The 21,274-nt window shown below is 32.3% G+C and overlaps 1 protein-coding gene across 1 annotated transcript in view; it reads right to left on the bottom strand.

Annotated features, from left to right (window-relative positions):
* The window catches only part of VPS13C (vacuolar protein sorting 13 homolog C), a 158,539-nt gene that overhangs the window by 42,047 nt on the left and 95,218 nt on the right, over positions 1 to 21,274 (bottom strand). Inside the window, exons 48-62 of the mRNA XM_025038746.1 lie at positions 19,756 to 19,868; positions 17,119 to 17,288; positions 15,664 to 15,914; positions 14,313 to 14,542; positions 12,873 to 12,965; positions 10,089 to 10,454; positions 9,624 to 9,710; positions 8,118 to 8,273; positions 7,686 to 7,950; positions 6,885 to 7,045; positions 5,856 to 5,977; positions 5,062 to 5,356; positions 3,239 to 3,628; positions 1,550 to 1,654; positions 633 to 797 (exon numbers count right to left, since the gene is read on the bottom strand). Coding sequence (XP_024894514.1) covers positions 633 to 797; positions 1,550 to 1,654; positions 3,239 to 3,628; positions 5,062 to 5,356; positions 5,856 to 5,977; positions 6,885 to 7,045; positions 7,686 to 7,950; positions 8,118 to 8,273; positions 9,624 to 9,710; positions 10,089 to 10,454; positions 12,873 to 12,965; positions 14,313 to 14,542; positions 15,664 to 15,914; positions 17,119 to 17,288; positions 19,756 to 19,868 — 2,969 coding nt within the window. The remainder of the gene's footprint in view (positions 1 to 632; positions 798 to 1,549; positions 1,655 to 3,238; positions 3,629 to 5,061; positions 5,357 to 5,855; positions 5,978 to 6,884; positions 7,046 to 7,685; positions 7,951 to 8,117; positions 8,274 to 9,623; positions 9,711 to 10,088; positions 10,455 to 12,872; positions 12,966 to 14,312; positions 14,543 to 15,663; positions 15,915 to 17,118; positions 17,289 to 19,755; positions 19,869 to 21,274) is intronic.

Here is a 21,274-nt window from a genome sequence, read left to right as displayed (position 1 = left end):
TTCCCTCATTCTCTTCACCTCCTCAAATCTTACTGAGCCTGTAAAGATTAGTTCAAATCCCACTTCTTCTATGGAACTCTCCCCTCTGATCTAGTGACCACAATGATCTCAACTTCTAACTTTACTAACCTTAGAAAAGTGTGGGATTCAATTTACTTCTCTGTAAAGTGAGAGGGCTGAATCTTAGGTAATTTTCAAGGAGACATCCAGCTCATCTCTTCAGAAATTCTACGATCATCTATAACTTAGCATATACTATCTTCTCCATGTGTTAATTTATGAATCTTAAGCCCTCCAACAAGATTTTAAATTTCTTCAATACAAAGACTTTATCTTGACTACTGAGACAACACACAGCACATTACTATATGTACTTTTCATAGCACATATCCACATTCTACACATATAGGAAGAATGAGAGAATTAGAGTTAACCATCGAGATCGGGCTAGGGAAAAATATCAACAATTTTCTTCTTTAACATATGCTTACAGTATGAAAAATATCTTTTGAAGTTGGCTGTCATATTTTAACATACAAGTATAGTGGCAAAGTGAGTATGAAGTATAAACAATTCTTACTTATATGTCTATATTTATTTTAGGAGCCAGTTGTAGTAAAGGAAAATTTTACCTCTGAAGAAGCAATATAGTTCCACTTATTCGTTGGCATTGAGCCATCAGATGCAATTTCACCAACTTCTAGTTCTAAAGACGACTTGTTTGCAATGGTACAGAAGGGAGTCAGAGTAACTATTCGTGTAAGATTAAAACTGCTCATTTTGATGCTAACACCAACCTGTGGAAAGGAAATAAACAAGCCTATTAGTTACCAGTATTTTATACAGTTTCTTTAAAACATGCACACACACATACACACACATGCACATACATATACACATACATCATTCACACAGAGACTTCTTAAAATATTTTAAAGTAAGACTTCTTAAGTAAATACTATCAGCCATATTCTACTAATGATTGTCTTCTCACTAAGAAAAAAAATCTTGGTTTCTTAGTTTGGGTCCATCAGAAATCAATTCAAGAAACATCAATTGGTAATTTAACTAATGATAACATGTAATAACAGATTTCATTTATTTGTATTCTTTACTTTTTAACATACCAAAATACAAGTTGTTTTATAATTAGTGTAGAGGCTCAGGTTTTGCTGCTTCATTATCCCTACTGTTAACAAGATAAAAATTTCTAAGTGATACTAAAACAGGTCAATTGGCATCAGATTGTTCAAATTTTCCGTCAAATTTAAAATTTAAGAAATGTTTGGCAGGAGTTGGTATGGAATGAGGATTCTAGTATATCCTAAATATTTTACTCAGTTGCTTACTTGGATGGATTCAACTCTCTGTCTTAAACTGTGACAAATTCTGGTTTTGCTTTGATACTAGAAGTCATAGAGAAATTTGTAGAGATAATAGTCATTCACATAACACTTTGAATTCAAATTTCTGCACTCCTTAATCCAGTTGGTTTACTGAAAAAAAAAAATGAATAAAGCCAAAGGTAAATAAGCAAGCAGAATCTTACCAGGTATTCCATACTGTTGGCAGGACACTTCACACACCCATAACTTCCTACTGTGTCCAATGAGAAACTACTGGACCAGGCACTAGTTGAAATTTTTAATTGTACCTACACCAAAGAACACATACCATTACATAAGAAACAAAAAACTTTATTACTTTCATTTGATAGAAAGTTGCTAGACCACTAGAAATTTATTTAGCATTGTGGGACACAGAAAAAACAATCAAGCCATATTGCAAACGGGTAACAGAATCACAGAAACTCTAGGAGCCAATACCATACACTGTTCTCACCTTCTCATTCACCCATGCAAAGAGTATAGTGAATTTAAAGATTTATAACAATGAGACCTTCTGATGTTTTAAAAAGAATTATAATGTAAATGCTCCCGTGTCAGACTTATGATATAGAGCTAATCTAAGAAATAAAGTTTTAGCACACAGAGAACTTATGCCTTTAACATTATTCAGCAAATGCTAAATAAAAGGCATTGTGATCAGCAGAATGGAAAACAACAGAACACAGTTCATGTCTTCAATGAGCTTCCAACTAAACAGAGAAACAGGAAATACATACTATGGATTATGACACAAGATTCAATGTGATAAGACCACATGTAAAAGGTACCAAACAGAGAAACAGGATTATGACACAAGATTCAATGTGATAAGACCACATATAAAAGGTACCAAATGCTGACAAGGTAAGAAGGTAAAAAAGTTTACTTCTGGCTATGGAATTTAAAGTTTAAGCTCTATCCGCCCAACTAGATTATAAAAAACCTGAGGACAACCAGATGTCAGACGCATAAGCAGGTAATTACAATAACATATATGAATATTAACCAAAACTCTAAGACAGTGGTTCTCGATGTGTGGTTCCTGGACCAGCACCATCAACATCACCTGGGAATCTATTATAAATGAAATTATCAGACCCTACTGTACCCAGTACACAGACCTACTAAATCAAACTATGGAGGCATGACCCAGTAATCTGTTTTAAAAGCCTTCTAGGTGATTCTAATGCCCACTGAAATTTGAGAACCACTGTTCTAAGAAAAAATGGATGGGATATCTAGCCCCATGTTAGATGGTTAGAAAATCCTTCGCACATGTCGGACTTGAGCAGAATGCAAAGGATGAAGAGCAGATAACCAGAAAAGATAAGGCAGATAGAAAAAGCATAGGAGAAGCAGCATTCTAAGCAGAGGGTGCATATACAAAAGCCTAGAGGTAAGCACTTGGAAAGTGTGTGGTAAACAATACCAACATGTGAGTCTGAAAAGGAAAAAAGGGACCAGAGACTAAAGGACTAGGCTTAGGCATTAGGTTTCTCTCTGAAAGTCCTGACCTAGTGCTTCATACATAGAAGGGCTCAGTTAATATACACCAAATTCAAATGTTCTCTCTTTTGAAATGCGATTTCATCACTGGCAAACTACATAAAATCAAGCTTTCTACCTGATACTACTTCAAGAAAAAAAGTAATGCTAGGGCACTAGAGGAAATTGTTGTTAGTTCCTAATATCCCACTTGATTATGTATTCCTTAAAAGTCTCCATGAACCTAATTCATATCAATGGCACTTAGCAAATAGGTAAGCATGGTTCTAGGGAAGGCTAATAACTCCTCAGTTTCCTAATTGGGAATTTATCTATTTTAACTTGTTATATCAACAAAAACATACCTTATTTTTACTAAAAATGTTCTTCTTCTTGAAAGAGAATAAGATAATATCCCTAAAATCAGCCGGATGTTTCACATGAATATCTTCTGAACGATACTGGAGAACCCGAGAAGTCTTGTTGATTAGCCAATAGGGGCTAAAGAGAGATAGCACCATCTGACTGCCAATTCGTCTAATGTGTATTGACAAGTCAACTGTCATCACTTCTGCTGACTCAGAAGAAAAACACACATGAAAGAATTCGGGAAGTGTATCACATATACGGAAATGTCCACTCCAGTTTTTGCCCTGATATTTCACCAGAACTAATTCCATTATTTCTCCACTGATTCTCGAATGCAGAACATCAGCAGCACTGCCTTCTGCTAGCTCGTGAGTTTCTGCCGTTCCCTAAAAACAAACAAAAACTAAATATGCTTAATGATTTAATAAAAACCTTTGCAATAGCAACATCATATTTTATACAAATGTTAAATAACCTACCAGATTCAGATTAACTGAAAAGTCTTCAATACAGTACCATATTTATATATTACGAATGTCCAATAATCACTAAGGACTAAAAAGAAAACATTACATCATAGCCAAAGGCAGAAATTGTCTTTCAGCCATTTGTAGGGTAAAGGCCATAAGTTTTGAGAAAAGTCAGATCTATACCAAGAATCAAAAGCCATACTTAGGAACACTACTGCTGTCCATTAAAAGCTATGCCATTAAATGAACCATTTAGCTCCCTGGGCTCCAACTTCATCTTCTATTTATATACTATGTCGAAGGTTCCCATATTCACAGACTAAGGAAAGTGGTATCAAAATCTATTTTGACAAACTAAGTAAGATATGATTATTTTCTAAATAAATAATAACATAATAAATTAGGCTTTCTTACTAAATGTTTCTCTTGTATTTTATACAATTTTATTCATTTAATGAATTTTGGACTCCAAAATGTCAGGTTTGGCTCACTGTCAGATAAAGAAAAGAAATAATTTAGGTTCCAAACACTTTCAAGACTTTTGTATTTTAAAACATGTGACACATAGAAATTTAAAAATATTTATCATGCTTCATTGCTCTAAAATTTCTCTATTATTTCTTAAGAGGGACAGTAATTATTATTTTTAAGTTCAACAGAAACTTGGAACAAATAATCATAATACTAACTTTAAAATAAACTTTAGAATAAATTAAGATGAAATATTTTCTCACTGGCTTTTTTATGACCTTTAGCTAATGGAATTTTACCTAACTATAGTCAATAGTATATAATAACTACGTATGGTGTCAGATAGGTACTAGACTTATTCGAATGATCACTCCTTAAATTATACAAATGTCTAATCACTATGCTGTACACCTAAACTAATATAATATTGTATGTCAACTGTAATTTAAAAATAAGTAAATTATAAAAAAATGAAGAGATTATTATGGTTCTTAAATTATAGCAGATGCAGCAGAGTTAGGTGGTAGGGAGCAAGCAGCCAAAGTGACTGTTCAAATTCCAGCTCTACAACTTATTAGCTGTGGGGTTTTGAGCCTGTCAGTTAACCCCTCCCTGACTCAGTTTCCTCATCTGTAAAATGAGTCTAATAATAGTACCTATTTCAGGAGGTTTTTGTAAGAATTAAATGTATTAATACGTGTACAGCACACAGTATGGTGGCTAATACATAACAGATGCTATACCAGTTTTTGCTGTTGCTAATATTAAACCATTACAAGTATGCTACATAAACCACTAACCTCAACTAGAAATACCATAAAAAAACTAGAATTCACTCAATGCAATAATAAAAATCAAACAAAATGCAAGAGACATACCTCAAGTAAATATCTGAGGGAATATGGGAGAAGATTCCGCAAGGTGAGGGTAGGATAAAGATGAATAATGTAAGCTGGATCCCAGTCTTCCCCATGTGTATTAATATAGCTTAATTCATCAGGCAGAGCAACTGTATTGACTATGAGAGGTAAAAAGTTGACTTCTACTGATGGACACTGCAGCATGCATCTGACTTCCTTGCTCCTATGGAGTTCTTCCTTCCAGGAAATGTAAGTGGTGGATTCTTTGTACTGATTCTCTAAGATACCAGATGGCTGAATAAACAATTGACATCTACAGAAAAAGAAAACAAGGTGGGGACAAAAGTTTTATTGAGAGCTTAAGAAAAAGAATCTCATTAAATCTTCTTGATAACATCACAAGGCAAGTACTATTATCCCTATTTTTACAGAAACCAAGGCTGAGAAAGGTTAAAAAACTTGTCAAAAGTCACAATGCTAACAGATAGAGGAACTTTGTGGGGGAAAAAAAAAATACTCTGTGAACAATGACAACTTAAAAAAAAGTAATTTCAAATATAATCTAAATAAAACAGATCTAAGAAAATTCTAAAACAGCAAATATACAGCAAGAAATTTTCGTCTGGTAAATTCAATGATAATATAAATATATTTCTCTATAATTATGCACATGCCTTAAAGCTGGCTTTTATAGATCTTTAGATAATAAAAATATGAGGTTATCTTTTCTAGAATATAAATTGCCAATTCACAGAATTAAAAATATATATTATGAACCTTTTAAAGCTTAATATATTCAAGGAAGTATCTACCTATATGAATCTAAAGGAACATGGAACTCCTCTTCAGGTCTTGCTACTCCAATAGGCTCCAGTAGCTTAACATTCTTAACAGATTTATAGATGATGAATGCAATAGAGAAATGGTTTTTAATCTGTTGAACAAAAAGACATACACTATTTGAAAAGATGTAGCAATTCAAAAGAAAAATGTGAGCTGCACACAGTTACTTTTAGATATAGTTTCAAGCCCAATATTGGAAAATATCTTTTATTGGTAATTGAAAATGTTTAGAATATTTAAGAGCTATACATACATGAAAATGTTTAAGTGGCAGTTGAAAATTATTAAGATATTCACATGCTCTATACATTAAATGCTGATGTTTATTGTTACTGTATAATGTTATCTTTCAAATAATACGTACTAACCTTTGAAGATTAGCCATATTATTTTCTCCATTACAACTTTTTCTCAATGCACTACATGACTATACAGAAAAGACAGCAAAGGAAATATGGGGAAAAGCAGTACAATTCTCTTTTCTTTACTACAATGTGATACAGGCTGAAACTAATAGCAAACTGGGAACTAACAATGGCCAAAATTTGAAATTCTTTCATTTTTATCTGATGTTATAACCAGGAAGAAATTTCTTTTGCTGACCATAAACTGAAACCTGAAAATGAATAAAGCCTTAAAGGTAGAAATAAAATATACAGAATTAGATGTGAAATTATTTTGGGGTGGGGGGAGATCATGCTAATATTCATTCTTTCACACACTTGAAAAGTTCAATCGCAACTGATATACAAAGAGAATGGAATGTTATCCTATTTTGTAACCAAATGATATAATATTGCTCAGTTCTGAGTCTTTAAAGGAATAGACAAAGAGCTTCATTAATTTTAAACCCAGAAGGAAAGAAAAATTGGCTTTAAACTAACAAGATTGTTTTAATCAGACATTTAAAATAAAGAATACTATATTCTTATATTCAGATAAATAATTTAATACTTCTTGATATACTTAAAGGTACACAATTCACTTTAATGTATTACCTGAAGAGGAGAGCGAAGGGTGATTACTTTATTCCCCTCGGTTGCATCAATCTGGACCAAGACTGAGTCAGAATGACTGGCATTGGGATTCCGTACATTATACAATCGCCGACCAGGTCTGGCAACAGGGATTTTTGCAACTTCTGTATATCCATGAGGTACTAATGCAGAGCATAAGTGAGAAGCATCCCAAATGTTAATTTAACTAAATTTCTCTAAGACAGAATGATTGTCAGTGCCTCAAAATAATGACAAGAGTATTCTCCCTCATGCTTAAATGATTAAAATGACTATATATTATGCTTGTTTAAGACACAGGAACTAGAAAAGAAAGGAAACTAGTTATTATTATAAATATTCTAGACCCAAAACAATTTCTCTCGGGCTTCTGAATGTATTAAAAAGAACCAACAAAATCCAACTTATTCCTTATCCCCTCAGCTACATAGGAACTATGTTGCCTTTTCTTTGTAATGATGGTAATTACTGTCAATATTTTAGGACATCTGATTATAATTATTTTTATCTTCTCATTGAACTAGCATCCTTTTTGAAGCATACCATACACTGTATTGTTTAAAAACATAAAAATAATGTCATTTTCTAAAGTAATTCTTAAATCAATCAAGTTTATTTTCTCAAGTTTAGAGGAAGAAAACGAGATGAGTTTATCATTTTGAGCCTTCAGAAATGTTGTCTCCCAAAGTATCTGCAGCAAAAATTTTTTTTCATCTTTTGTCAAAAATAAGTCCACACTAATAGTTCCAAAGATACCCTTAAAATAAAATAAATACAGCATACCAAAGGTCAGAGCGAAGAAGGAGCTTTCTTGACGGTTCAATATAGACAGTTTCCCTTGACAAGAAGGTTCCATACCAGCATATTCCAATTCCAGATTCTGACCAACATCAACATCATAAATATCACCTTTCTCACAGGAGCCCATTAGTCTGAAATTATGATTGGTCTGTACTTTAACAGGAACACCTAGAGCATTTTTTACTGTAAAAGGAGCCTTGTCTTTTAAAGAGTAGTCAAAAGTAGAAGCAGTGCCCTCTGAAAAACCCTGGAAAGGAACACATCACAATAAAATTTTTGCAAAATGCAAATTTAAAAAATTACACTATGACTACACATATCTTAGAAATTAATTTTGATTATAAACAAAAATAATCCATACGTGTTTCAATTTAAAATCTCATTTGAAATATTCTAAGGAAGGATCAAACATACTTTTGCTAAATTGTTGAAAACACTGAGACAACTTTTGGATATTGTTATATTCATCGTATCTGCTGAAGATATATGAACTGCTGTTTGTGGCTCAGGGACAAAAATAAAATCATCTCCTGGCATCAAATTTTTATCCTGGACTGGATTCTTCTTTACCTATGAGGATAAATAACACAACAAATTTTTAAGTTATTACCCAACTAATAAAATTAAAATAGTCTCAATAGTTAAATTCTCCCAAACTGGTCACATTTTACTAAGGCTCCCCAAGTCTCATTTTCAAATATATTCAGTGCTTCACTTTGATTTAACTCAGATCAGCATTCTTTCTTTCACTGTGTAGTCAGTGCATAGAGAAATGTTTATAACTATACCATGAAAGCACTCGAAGCCTGCTACAATATTTGTCTCACGTGCATTTTCCAGAGCAAGCTATTACTCCGTGTCGCCTGACTGACTGGTCATTATGTGTTGATAAGCAATCTACGATGTCCCTGAAATGTAAATTGATCCTTACTGGCATTAATATCTGGAATTCCTTCTACTTTTTACCAGTAACACCTATAAATAATATAAGCTTTCAACCAGCTGTCAGATTCCATCATAGTTTTCTGTTCCAATAGCATTTCAAAAGCCCTGTAAAACATTCTTTGTTAGCGAGCTTATGCCAGAGAGAGGTAGGTCAATATATTACTTTACTTTACTGAGAGGAAATTGGGACACAGGCTAAGTGAGTTCTCATCTTTAAAATAAGAATCTGTTGAGTCCATTTCAGTGTCTCACACCTCAGTCAGATTGCCTGAGAGAGGTGTGCTGTGATAATTTGTTAAAGGTATATAATTCATGTTCCTTTTAATCTAGAACAATGTACTTCAGTATCTAGGATTCTGACATCTTCTCAAGATGTAACATAAAGAGATGACACAAAAGAATTCATCAACTAGAACAGCAGTTCTAAAATTTTTTGGTCTCTTAATATCACTGAGGATCCCGAAGAGCTTCATTTTATGCAGATTTTATTTATCAATACGTACTCTATTAGAAACTAAAACTTATCGCTTCTTGGCCTCTTGCTTAAGATCAAGTATAGAAATTAAAACTGAGAAAATTTTAAATATTCACTTAAAAATAACAATTACAAGTTAACATACATAATATTTTTAATAAAAAATAACTATTAAAAATATATAGTGAGAACAAGGACATTTACACATCTTTTTAGTGCCTGTCTTAAGAAAAGACAGGTGGATTCTCATTTTGCTTCTGCTTTCATTCTGTTTCAATATCACAAAGTCTCTAGAAAATTCCATCATATGCTCATGAGAGAATGAGAATAACAATTGGTATGTAATGTCTGAGTATCATTATGAAAAGAGTTTGGACCCCATAAACCCCCTAAAAGGGCCTCAAGGATATTAAACAACATCTTGAGAATCACTTCATTAAAAAATAAAAAGCAATGTGCATAGCATCATTCTTCACAAAGATATTTTATGGTTTCCTTACATCAAGCCTTAAATTCCATTGTCTCTTCCCCTCCACTCTCTCAATCAATGGCTCCCAAACAGCATGGATCTCATTGTAATAGTGAACCTGCAAAGGTACAGAATTATCATAAGAGAGTCTTTCAACTTGAACTAAATATTTCCATCATCAGTAGGTAAAAATATTAAGTAATTAATGTTATTTGTCATAGCCATTTTAACAACATACCCAAAGACACAAAGAACATAAAGAGGGTGTATTTTCCTTTAGTCTCTTACTTTATTGCCACGAACAAATTATTTAGTAAAAGAATCTTTAAAAAATAATGACCAAATAAATAACACTACACATAAAAAAATTAAATGTTAGAATCTATTCTCATAAATACTTGTTGTGGCCATGAACAAATAAAAAGGCTCACATCCTAGTTCTGCGATTGTACTTTTGAAAAGTTGATTCTGGAGGTACTAAATGATGTGCTCATACCTCTAGTGTCATGTCAGCAGCTGCAGCCATTAGGGAAGTCCAATTTTTAATATTTCCTGAAAACTTTGACTCAGCCAATAATAAAGGTACAGTCCGATGCCCAAGTCCACATTCTAAGGTAACTTGAATTGACTCTACAACAACAGCACAATTTTCCTCTATTGATGGGTGTTCAATGTCTTTGAAATTTTCTGTTATTTCTGTTGCCACGTCAACACCAAGAAACCAAGAGTTATAATCACTAACAGATTTGACACCCCAAAGATTTTCTATTTCCTTAGAAGTATCTTTGGATTCATCTTCTTTTGTCTTTGGAGACATAGCAGCCATGATTGTCATCACAGTATTAAGAATTATGGGTGAAATCTTTAAAAAAAAAAAAAAGCAAGAAAAAATTTTAGAATTAAGTCTTTCTCAGATGAAAAGAATACATAATACAAAAGTTTTAAAGTACCTAATTAAAAATATTAAATATATTAAATTCACAACTCAGGAAAACAAGAGAGAATACACAAAATTGTGTGCTAATAAAGGTACAGTTTGATGCCCAAGTCCACGACTCAGGAAAAAATGGGTGAAATCTTTAAAAAAAAAAAGCAAGAAAAAATTTTAGAATTAAGTCTTTCTCAGATGAAAAGAATACATAATACAAAAGTTTTAAAGTACCTAATTAAAAATATTAAATATATTAAATTCACAACTCAGGAAAACAAGAGAGAACACACAAAATTATGTGTCAAATCAACTAACCTCATAATGATGATTTTTGCTCAGGTTAATTTGGAATTAAGTAACTAATGTTCTATGTCAACTGTCAAAACCTGAAGTTACATTGATCAACTCAGAGAATAATGTTATGTGACCAAAAAAATGTAGACATACAATTGAAGTTTTAATTTTTCAAGCAGCTGTATTAACTAAACCACAGTGTGTGATCCTTATCAAGATTTATATACATGGTTTTCATTTGTCTTATTGAAATGGGAAGCCTGAGAATCACTATGGACTCCCTTTCACTTACTCCAAGATTATAAATTCTACCTCCTATTTTTTTTGGATAGTATCTTTGGTCACCTGTTCATTCCTATCTCTGAGCCTTAGTTTTATACTGATGATGTCTTCTATATCCAGTCAGCATCTCTCAGTCTGCCCTCCACATTCCTAGCAGCATGATTTTTCTAAAACCCAAATCTGGGCATGTCATTCCTATACTTAAAATCTTCAACAACCTCCCATAACTTTCAGGATAAAATGAAAACTCCTTTTAGCTTAGGACACAAAGCTCTTTGTGACCTGATGTCTAATCAATTAGCTAGCCAGGATTTCTCAAAGTTTGTGCAATACTAGGTTAAATAAGTGAAGCAGATTTCCCTATTGTTCATTCTCATAACTCTTACTTGTTCAATATGCTAAAGAGATACGATTATATCACCAAAAGAAGGATCTAGTATGCAAACGTACCTGTCAACTCAATTCTTTTTTCTTTGTCTTATTAATGTCACCTATAGGGCTCTCAATCCTACAACTCCACCACATAATTCCCTTTAGCCACGTGGGCACCCCTCTAAGTCCTTAAAGGATTCTTCACACTTCTGCCTTTATGCATATTGTTGGTTCTCTGTGGATAACCCCTCCACTCCCTCTCCACCTAACCTCCCTCGGATTTTCAAAACTCAGTTCAAGTAGCCCCACTCCAGATGGCTTTCCCTGATGTCCTGGTCTGAGTTAGAGGCCCCTTGCCTGTGCTCCCAACAGCACTTTGTGCATGCCTCTACCACTGAAAACTAGAGTCACTGGTTTACTTCTTTCTCATACATCACTAAGTTTTTTGAAGGCAGGGACATTTTTCATATATAGTAAGAACTCAAAAAATATTTACTGACTAAATAAATAAACTGATATACAAAGAAATGAAAAGATAATCCCCCCAGCACCTTATCCTAGTGACTTAGACAAAGTGCATACAAATTCAAGTTTTACTTTTGTTTACTACTTTTAAGTCTTAAAAAAAAAAAAAAGTAAATCTGTTAACAAAATGCAATCTAAATGATTTAGTATTTTAAAATATCAAGAGAAAATTGCATTTTTATTTACATGGTAATTCAAATGATATGAGTTTCATCACTATTGGCTATTCACCTATATAGTAAAGCTACTATCAGTTGGTATTAGCCATCTCAATTTTGTGTCCTTTGGACAGAGAGAGAAATGAATTTTGGAAATCATTCTCTATCCATTTATAACTGGTCATGAGGTAATAAATAATATGAATGACACTGGAGAAAAGAGATTGTTTTTCCAATACTTCAAAAGTAAAGGATTAAAGAAAAAGCAAATCCTAATAATTTATTTCTAGCATACATTTACCATTACAAATATTTTATAAACCAAATAAAAGTCACATAATTCTTAAGTTCAGTCAAATTACACATAAAAGTCTAAAAATAACTTACTACAAATAAAATAATAAAAATCTCATTTTTCCATCCTTCCTTCCTCTTCCCACCCCATCTCTGCTCTCCCCCTGAAACCCAATGTCCCCACCACACACACATGAACATAATGGATAAAAATTATCCTGATCATTTGTAGATATTTAAAAGTACTCTTTCAAAGAAAATAAAGCAAATATTTGCATTAAAGAAAAATGTATTTTAATGTCAGAGGTATTTACTGATTACTGAATATATGACCAGCATAATGGTCTAGTTATGAGAGACATCAAAAGATATCATTAGAAAAATAAGAATTAATTTTCATCCAAATAATATAATAGGCACTAACCTTAATTATAAATTCTCCAAATACAATATTTATATTCTGTTTTCCTGAATCCCATGTATGTTTTTCCATAAATAAAGAACAGGGCTGTAAGACCTAGAAACAAATAGATGAAATTCTCATTTCCTTTTTAATAGAACCGTTCTATACGTAATGCAAAGAACATGCCTTACTTAATTTGAAATCTTTAACCATAGCCTACTACTAAAAGCAGAAAGGCAAATTAAATTAGCTGAGAATCTCTTGTGAGGGCTCTTCTAAAATATAACGAGTCTATGAACATTGTTGAAGGACTTTAAGCAGTTCTGATCAATTGCTTTATGCCAAGTTCTTAATTAATGTCATACATGAGAAGTTTAAAATGTCTCCTTTTGCTAAAATATCTTTTAAATGATGTCCTCTATAAAACATACTTTTAAGATATCTATAAAAATGAGCTAAGTCTTTTCTATTAAGAAAAGACTATGATAAGTCTTACATTTGTAAAGAGTTACATGAGGAAATGAAATTGGTATGTCATTATAATTTTTATGGCCGCTAAATCACTTGAAAAGAGGTTTGTTAATACCTTAAAAAAAAAAAAAAGACTATGATAAGGTAGATAAATGAACAGTTTCCAGATTGCTTAACAACAGGTCCTTATTAGAATAAGTTTCAAATCTTCAAACTCGATTTATTAAAACTATGAAGTCTAAATTCTAACATATTATTAAAGAAAGAAAATAACCTGCATAAACTTTCATTTTAAAAACATTAGGATGAGCTTTTAATGGTGTGATTAATAAAGCTTTGTGACATGTCAAAAGATCATCCTGCTAAAGAACATTTCATGATAAAGTATAGACAAAGATAAGCACTGTCATTTCTTTATGCAAGTCACTTTGCTCACAAATATTTTTAGTTTAAAACAACATTGCAAACAAGTCATACAATATAGTGATCTTCTTTAACATAAAATTATCAATTTAACATTAAAAAAAATTGCGGTGGTAATTAAATTAGCTAAATAATATTTTTCAGCAATAATGTCAAAATATAATTGAAGATAACTTTTAATACAGCAAAACATAATCTCTTTTGGTCATATGACTCCAATTGAATTTTTTTGTTACAAGCTTCAAGATTTTAATATTCATTCACTGGATATATCTTGATGAACAAAAGAAAATGACGAAAAGGAATGCTGATTTATATTAAAATTCAAATATGGTTCAACAGAAGATGATATAATGAAAAAAAAAAAAAAAACAAGTCTGCAGGTAGTCCCTAGCAGCCATGGCTAAATCATTTAACATCTTTGGAACTTAACATCCTTATCTGTGAAACCTCAAGTTTGTAGTAAATAATCTCTAAAGTCCTACAGAGTTCTCACATTCTAAGATTCTATGAATCAACCACTTCTGCCATTCTTCGATCTAAGCTTAAAAATCAGGTAATTCTTACTGTGGTAATGTTTTTTCTTCTCTTTTCTCTGAGAAAAGGGCAAGCGAGCACTTTAAGATCTTTCACAGAAGCTTCCATCTTCTGTTCGAGTTTGGATGTTGATAGAGAGAGATCACACTGGAATGAGGCTGTCAGAGCAGGAGCATCAGCCTTTGTCAGGTTGGCAACAAATACCACTTCTGGATCTGTGATCTTGGCCTTTAAAGTCATATGTGGTCTTACAGAATCATCTGAAGAAACAAAAATAGGAACCAAAAATGCTGTAGTAATGTAAATCTTGTCTCTTGATCACACGTTATCGATTATTAAGTTGTTTCTAATATCTTGCTTTAAAGGATATGGTGAAATTAATAATATTAATAATTGATAAATACCAATGATGAATGATTATTAACAAATGTAAATTGTGCAGGATAATGCAATCTGGCCCCTATCAAAGAAGATCATTGCCACTTTGACCTAGCAGGAATATTCTTGAAGTTCTTTTTGTCAGAATTGAAGTGAGTGCATGTATATAATATACCTGGTGTGTATTAGGTTATGTTGCAGGGGCAAAGAAGGAAAAATAAGAGTATCAAAAGAGGATAGGTAACCCTGATGAAACAGACCATTATGGTTTGTTTACATTGATTTTGCTATAAAATACATAGTGTCATACAATTTATGGTATAAGTACAGGGATATTAAATACGATTACTGTTTAAGAAAAATAAATGGAAAAATAAAATTCTGACCTTGCCAGTAAATGATAGTTTTTCAATCTTGCTGAGTTATACATTAGAGAGAAAAATGCCTGAACTTAAACAATTATAACTTAACACAGAAAATCACGAATCTACTTGATAATGCTGGAATAAACAATTTATGGAGCAGGGAAGTGGCTTCAGCATACACCAAGACCAGATGTTGGCAAATGCTCCGCTATGTTAAAGGAGTCTAAGGTGATGTCCAGAAACATTGTATTGTCCTCCAACATCCCAGCTTCTGTTTTGATCTGTTCAAGTGCTCTCCGATGTCATAATTCTTGCAAATATTTTCTTTGAATAAAAGATTCCCATTCTTTATATAAAACCAAATGCTGACCACAGACTCAGATTAATTCTATTTCTGAATGAGTAAAAAAATGTTAATGCAGAGTCAGAACCGGAGCAGAGGTTTCCTGGCCCCTCATCCTACATAAATTTCTACTCTACTTCTCTCTTAAAAATCTATGCTTACTAAAATCTTTATATAAAAAAATGTTTAAATTTGAAATTTTATATTCTTAAATTCCCCATTTCTTTTTTTTCTACTTGTAATTTTTGTTAAAATATATAAAAATTGTCATCTATGACAGATAAACTTTGCTAACCTTTCTCTATCTTGATTTTTGCTGTAGAAGTCTGTCGTAGTGAAACCTGTACTTCTTTTGCCATATTTTCTGGACGCTGAGGCATAGCTTTGATAAAGAAATCTGCCACAGTCATCAGAAATTCCACACTGGCACATACATACAGCTTGTCAAGAACAGCATCAATATGACTTCTTCCATTTTTGCCTTGTTGATAACTTATATCAATCATAGAACTGCTGTTATCTTGGTCATTCTTCTTATCAATCATTCTGAAAAATACATATACATTCATTATTTTATTCCTGCTAAAATAATTAAAGATGAAAAATTTCCTATATATCTTAAAAACCTTTCACCTTTTAGTTTCTAATCTGAAGAGAAAACAGGTCAGTGTTAACTGAAGTCTAATTAGCTACTTAGCATCCAAGATATGGTCTCTTAATCTCTAGAGAAAGATTCATGTTAAGCAATTTCAGAATATTTTATAATTATAAATGCAATACTATAAAACAAATCAATGACTGCTCAAAGAAATTTAGGCAATTAACAAAACACATTAATGTGGTTCCACAAAATTTAAGACATCTCTTTACATTATTTTACAAAATAAAACCTCCTTGAAGGAATTTATCTCCAAAGATCATCCTATACACGTTGAGTCCAAAAGTATTCAACACAATTCAAATCAGTCAGTGTTTATCAAGTGTCTGCAATGATAGTTCCCACACATCCTCACAAGTGCTGGAAAGAGCGGACTACCAAACAGATGGTGACCTTTAGTTGCTTTTGCCTAGACAGCTGTAGGCAGCTATCTCAAACATGAAGTGTGAAAACTAGAAAAACTGACTGCAGGACAGCACTCATTTCTCATTTATTCATCTCTTAAAAAAACAAAGGACTCAGTAGTATCCAGTATGTATTCAATGGAGCAGCATAGTTTTTCTCCAAAAAACATCAAGGTCAAAAATATTATGTGTCTCATTATTTGGAAAAGAAATAAAAATATAATTAGGCTATTGAAGTTCTTTCATAAATGGGTTGATAATGTGAAAATGCTAGGGATTCCATTTCTATGAAAAGTTTGAAAGAACTTTCATAGAAGGGTTTACAGACAAAATAAGACAAAGGAAAGATCTATAATTTTAAGGCTTTTTAAAAAAGATTCTAATGGGAACAACTTGGAAAAATATATGACCAATGGACCAACCCCATGTCGATTTAACTATTAAAATTCCTACATTCCCTTGGTCATGCTTTTAAGACAGTACTCCATTTTACTATTAAACTTCCCTTTAACTCAAACTTTAAACCAATTAAATCTGACTGTAGCATTACTTCTTAATACTCTTCAAATATAGAAGTATGACCAAAGATTTCTTTTGATAATCCCAAGCCTAACAATCAATGCCTGGCAGCAATGCTAGATGCAATGTCAACCTTAAATAATGTACAGGAAATTCAGAGATGACAAACCTTGATGTTGCTCTCTCTATGCCTTCTCTGAGATCATCAAGGGTGCATGTCCTAAGTTTAATGCCAACATTCATTGAGCCATCCTTAAACATCTGCCCTGAGGAGGCCATAAGATGTAGTCTGAGTTCACCAAGGCGGAAACTGTCATTATGAAATGAGAGTTTGGATTCCTGTGGTATATTTTTCAACAAAAGTATTAATTATCTTTAAATATTATACAATTACTTATAAATACATTCTTTAATTAAGAGATTAAAGATAAATCAATATTACATATTTTAAAAGTATGGGTGTTAAAACACAAAAACGGAACAGAGAATAATATGAATTTCTGTGAGTGTATATGTACATACAAATGAATGCATATGTATGTGTACTGATCCTCAACAATAGTTAAATCAGATAAATCAATGCAAATAAAAATAATCAGGATTTTTTTTTGTCAATCTAATAAATATTTAATGAGCTCTTCTGTAAAAATCACTGTGATAGGAACTATGGTGTTTATGAGAAAGGATCAGGTATGGTAGGTGAGCTCAGTGAGCTTATACCCTAATTAAAAAGAACAAAATAGAAATACATTAGAGGGACCATCACAAGGAGATGCTATAAATGGTAAATGATCAAGAAATGACGTGTAGTCATTTATTTACTCATACTTATATTCCACAAAGGATATTAAGTGATTAGGTAAAGAATATAAATAGCGAAAGTTCAGAGAGTTAAAGAGATCACTGTGAGCTGGGGAAAATTCATGAAGAAGGTGAGAACTTAATTGAGCCTTGGAGACTGAGTGGGATCAGATAGGCTAAGAGAGGGTAGAAGACATTCCAGATGAGTAAAAAACATGAGTGAGCAATTTCAAGATGCTCTGACGGCACAAGGTACAGGCTACTTAGGCTTGACTATTCCAATTAAAGAATAATAGGGAGTGAGGGCTGGAAATAAATATAGAAGTCTAATTAAGGTCTCGAATCCTAAACTATTTAAAATTTTATCTGTAGGAAAAAGGACCTTAATCTTTATTTCACCAAACACAAAACTCCTAATTCTGTAGATATGCCTGGACTTTAAAAGAACAAAACCCAACCAAACAACAACCACCACCACCAAAAAACAAAAAACAAAAAAACTTAAGAACACATAATTGCTCAGTATTGACCATGGCATTTATATAAGGCATACCAGTGATGTGCAAATTGTGGCACACATGTTATATTCTATATCTCCTCTCACTCGATAAAGTACAATGCATGCAAGTGAGTCAGCATGACATTGCTATCGGCAAACCTGGAATGCCTTTAATTTATAAAAATATAAATAATTCACAAATTTCTGATTTGTAACTATTAATAGAAATGACCTGTGACACACCTACTAATCTCAATATGCTAATGTTTGTGGTAGGGTTATTGATGTAGACAATTTGGAGCCATTACATTTTTTTTTAGTAAGGTAAAACTCGCATTAACACTGAATGTTTTTTAAGTAGAACGGGAAGTTGTAAATGGCTACATGACATTTACGAAACTGAATTTGTGCCAATGTCTAGGATGGATGAAAGGAAAAAGAGCAACAAACAAGGAAGCCATTGCAGTACTGTAAGTGTCAGCTAAGAAGGAGAAGTGAGAATTGACAGAAAAGAACAAATGCTCAAAGAAAAAATTAATAATGATCAGTGTCTAATGAATGACAGTCAACAAAGAAAGTAAAAGAAGATACTGAGATTCTAAAGCTAGTAGCATAATGATTTGTACTAAATAATATACTGTGGTATTTTAGAAAGCTATTTTTTATTATGTACATAGTATCTTTTAATAAATATTTTTGGTTATTAATTATGTCATGTAATACTCATAATACATGTCATAGCATAATACCCATAATTTGTGTTATTAATACCCATAATATGTACTAATTATGAGTTTTATATCTGTTAATGTCCATTTACATTATCTTACATTTCATATTTTCTAAAAATTATACAGTATTTATTCATACATTGTTACTGTTGAGCCTTGGGCTAGCAGCTGTTGTTTGTACAATGAACTGGCTTAATTTCTAGTGTTTAATGTTAATGAAAAGATCAGAAAGTTACCTTCTGGAAAATGAACAATTAAATGTATTCTTCATTTCATTTAAGGTACCTTCATTCTACTGGTTCCCTAGACCTTGGCTCTAGAATTCATTAATCACTATCTTGACTACACATCTACTACATACAAAGTTTATTCAACAGAAACATAATTAATGCTTATGTATCACAGATAATCGTGAATTTAAAAATAATCCTCTAAGATTCCAAAACCACTACCAAATTATTCTCCTTAAATAGTTATAAATGCATCTAGCTATGTAATAAAATTATGCAATTAATTACTCATATATTAGATTCTTCTACCGGCGATGGATCTAAGTGTTTTAGTGTTAACGTTACTTGGAAAAAAAATTAAAACTTTCCTTAGTCTAGCAATATTAGAAACACTAACAAAGTAAAGACAGAGAGCAAGACTGATGTATATTCTATAGTCCAAATAGAATTTTTGAATGAATAGCCACATCAAAAAATGTCAACATTCTAAAATTGAATATTAAGAACTGAGGATTTATTTCTAAATATAGAAATTTACTACATACCTGGCTGACATCATTGTTATAAAGGACAATAGAAAGAGATTCAAAGTGAAAGTCAAACTGGAGAGTGACATTCTGGTCCATAGAAAGCTTCGAGTCTACTGAATCTTCTTGTTCTGATGGTTCAAACATAAATACAAAATTAAAAAGCTTTTAAGTAGGTACATGATTTTATATGTATTTTAAAACCTAGGGTAATAATTATTCTAAATTTATATCATACTTTCTAGAATTCTTTAAATTATATTATGAGACAACTGATAAAAATGGCAATGACTTATTCCATATCTATTTAGTATAGGGCAAAGTGACACAGGCAGATCATGTACATAAACAAACAAACAAAAAAACAAACATGAGGGGTCTTGATAAGAGTATCGAGACAACTTTTTTTAAAAAGCCCTCCAGGGCAAGACCACTTGTTATAGAGAAGTTTATAGTTATCAATGCATTTTATCTAACTTGTTACAAGCCATTCTCAGAATATGAAACTGGAAGCACAGAAAAGTAAAATACTTTGTCTTAGAACACACAGGTAGTCAGTAATAGATCCTCTGCTAGCACATTGCACTTTTCACTATCTTTAATTACCAAATCACCCAATCCATGATCTTTATAAGAAGAACAGAACTGAATAGCAGAGTCAAACAGAGCTCAAATATAATGTGGGGCAGGGAGCCTTTAGAATTTTGAGGTGAAAAAGACTTCAAGAAATAATTTAGTCTTTTCTTTTATCTTTAGGCTAAAATTTTTTAGGCAGATAAAAATTAATATTGCTTTTGATCACTCTTACAAAGTGATTCTATAACCTCTTTTGGAGATTCATTCTATTTTTTGGACATTTATAGGAAAGTCTGTTCTTAAAGTGACTGTATCAGCAAACACTGCCTAACTTTAACCACATGAAGCCTTCTCCATGTTAGAAAAAAACACTGGGGTTTTGTTTCCTTACTTTTTTGAAAATAATTTACAGTCTAATCTTCACCACTTTTGCAGCTTTTACCTGAACTCACAGGTTTTCCAAAGTACCACATAACCAAATAGCCAGAACCAGATATACAAACTGACCACAGCTAAACATGAGACCATTAATCATACAAAGCTTGGCTGCTATAGATTATCCGTCTGTACATAGTTCTTGTCTAATTACAGCAACAGCCTGCTTGAATCTAGCATTTTTCTATATGGAGGCACGAACTCAACCTGGGGAGAAGATGCTGGCCTCACCAAGCTCATGCAGCACTCAAAACTATCCATTTGGACCAAAAACTTTATTTTGCACACTACTGGAATCATTTGTTTTGTGATCTCAAAACACACGGGTCCCAACTATAGCAGAAGCAGTGTTGGTATGCCATTATTAACAGGCAATTTTACAGACTGCTGTCAGCAGTAATAGCTGATGATTTGAGCATTATAAAAGCATGGCACTCTAGAGCCATTTATTCTAAGAGCAAAAAGCAGTTTATCTCTTCTTAGCCATGAAAATACTAATCCATTCCCAGTCTAATAAAACATAATA

The sequence above is a fragment of the Pteropus alecto genome, unplaced genomic scaffold, assembly GCF_000325575.1.
Source record: "Pteropus alecto unplaced genomic scaffold, ASM32557v1 scaffold86, whole genome shotgun sequence".
Taxonomy (NCBI): Eukaryota; Metazoa; Chordata; class Mammalia; order Chiroptera; family Pteropodidae; genus Pteropus; species Pteropus alecto.
This window is presented reverse-complemented; position numbering and strand designations above follow the sequence as displayed.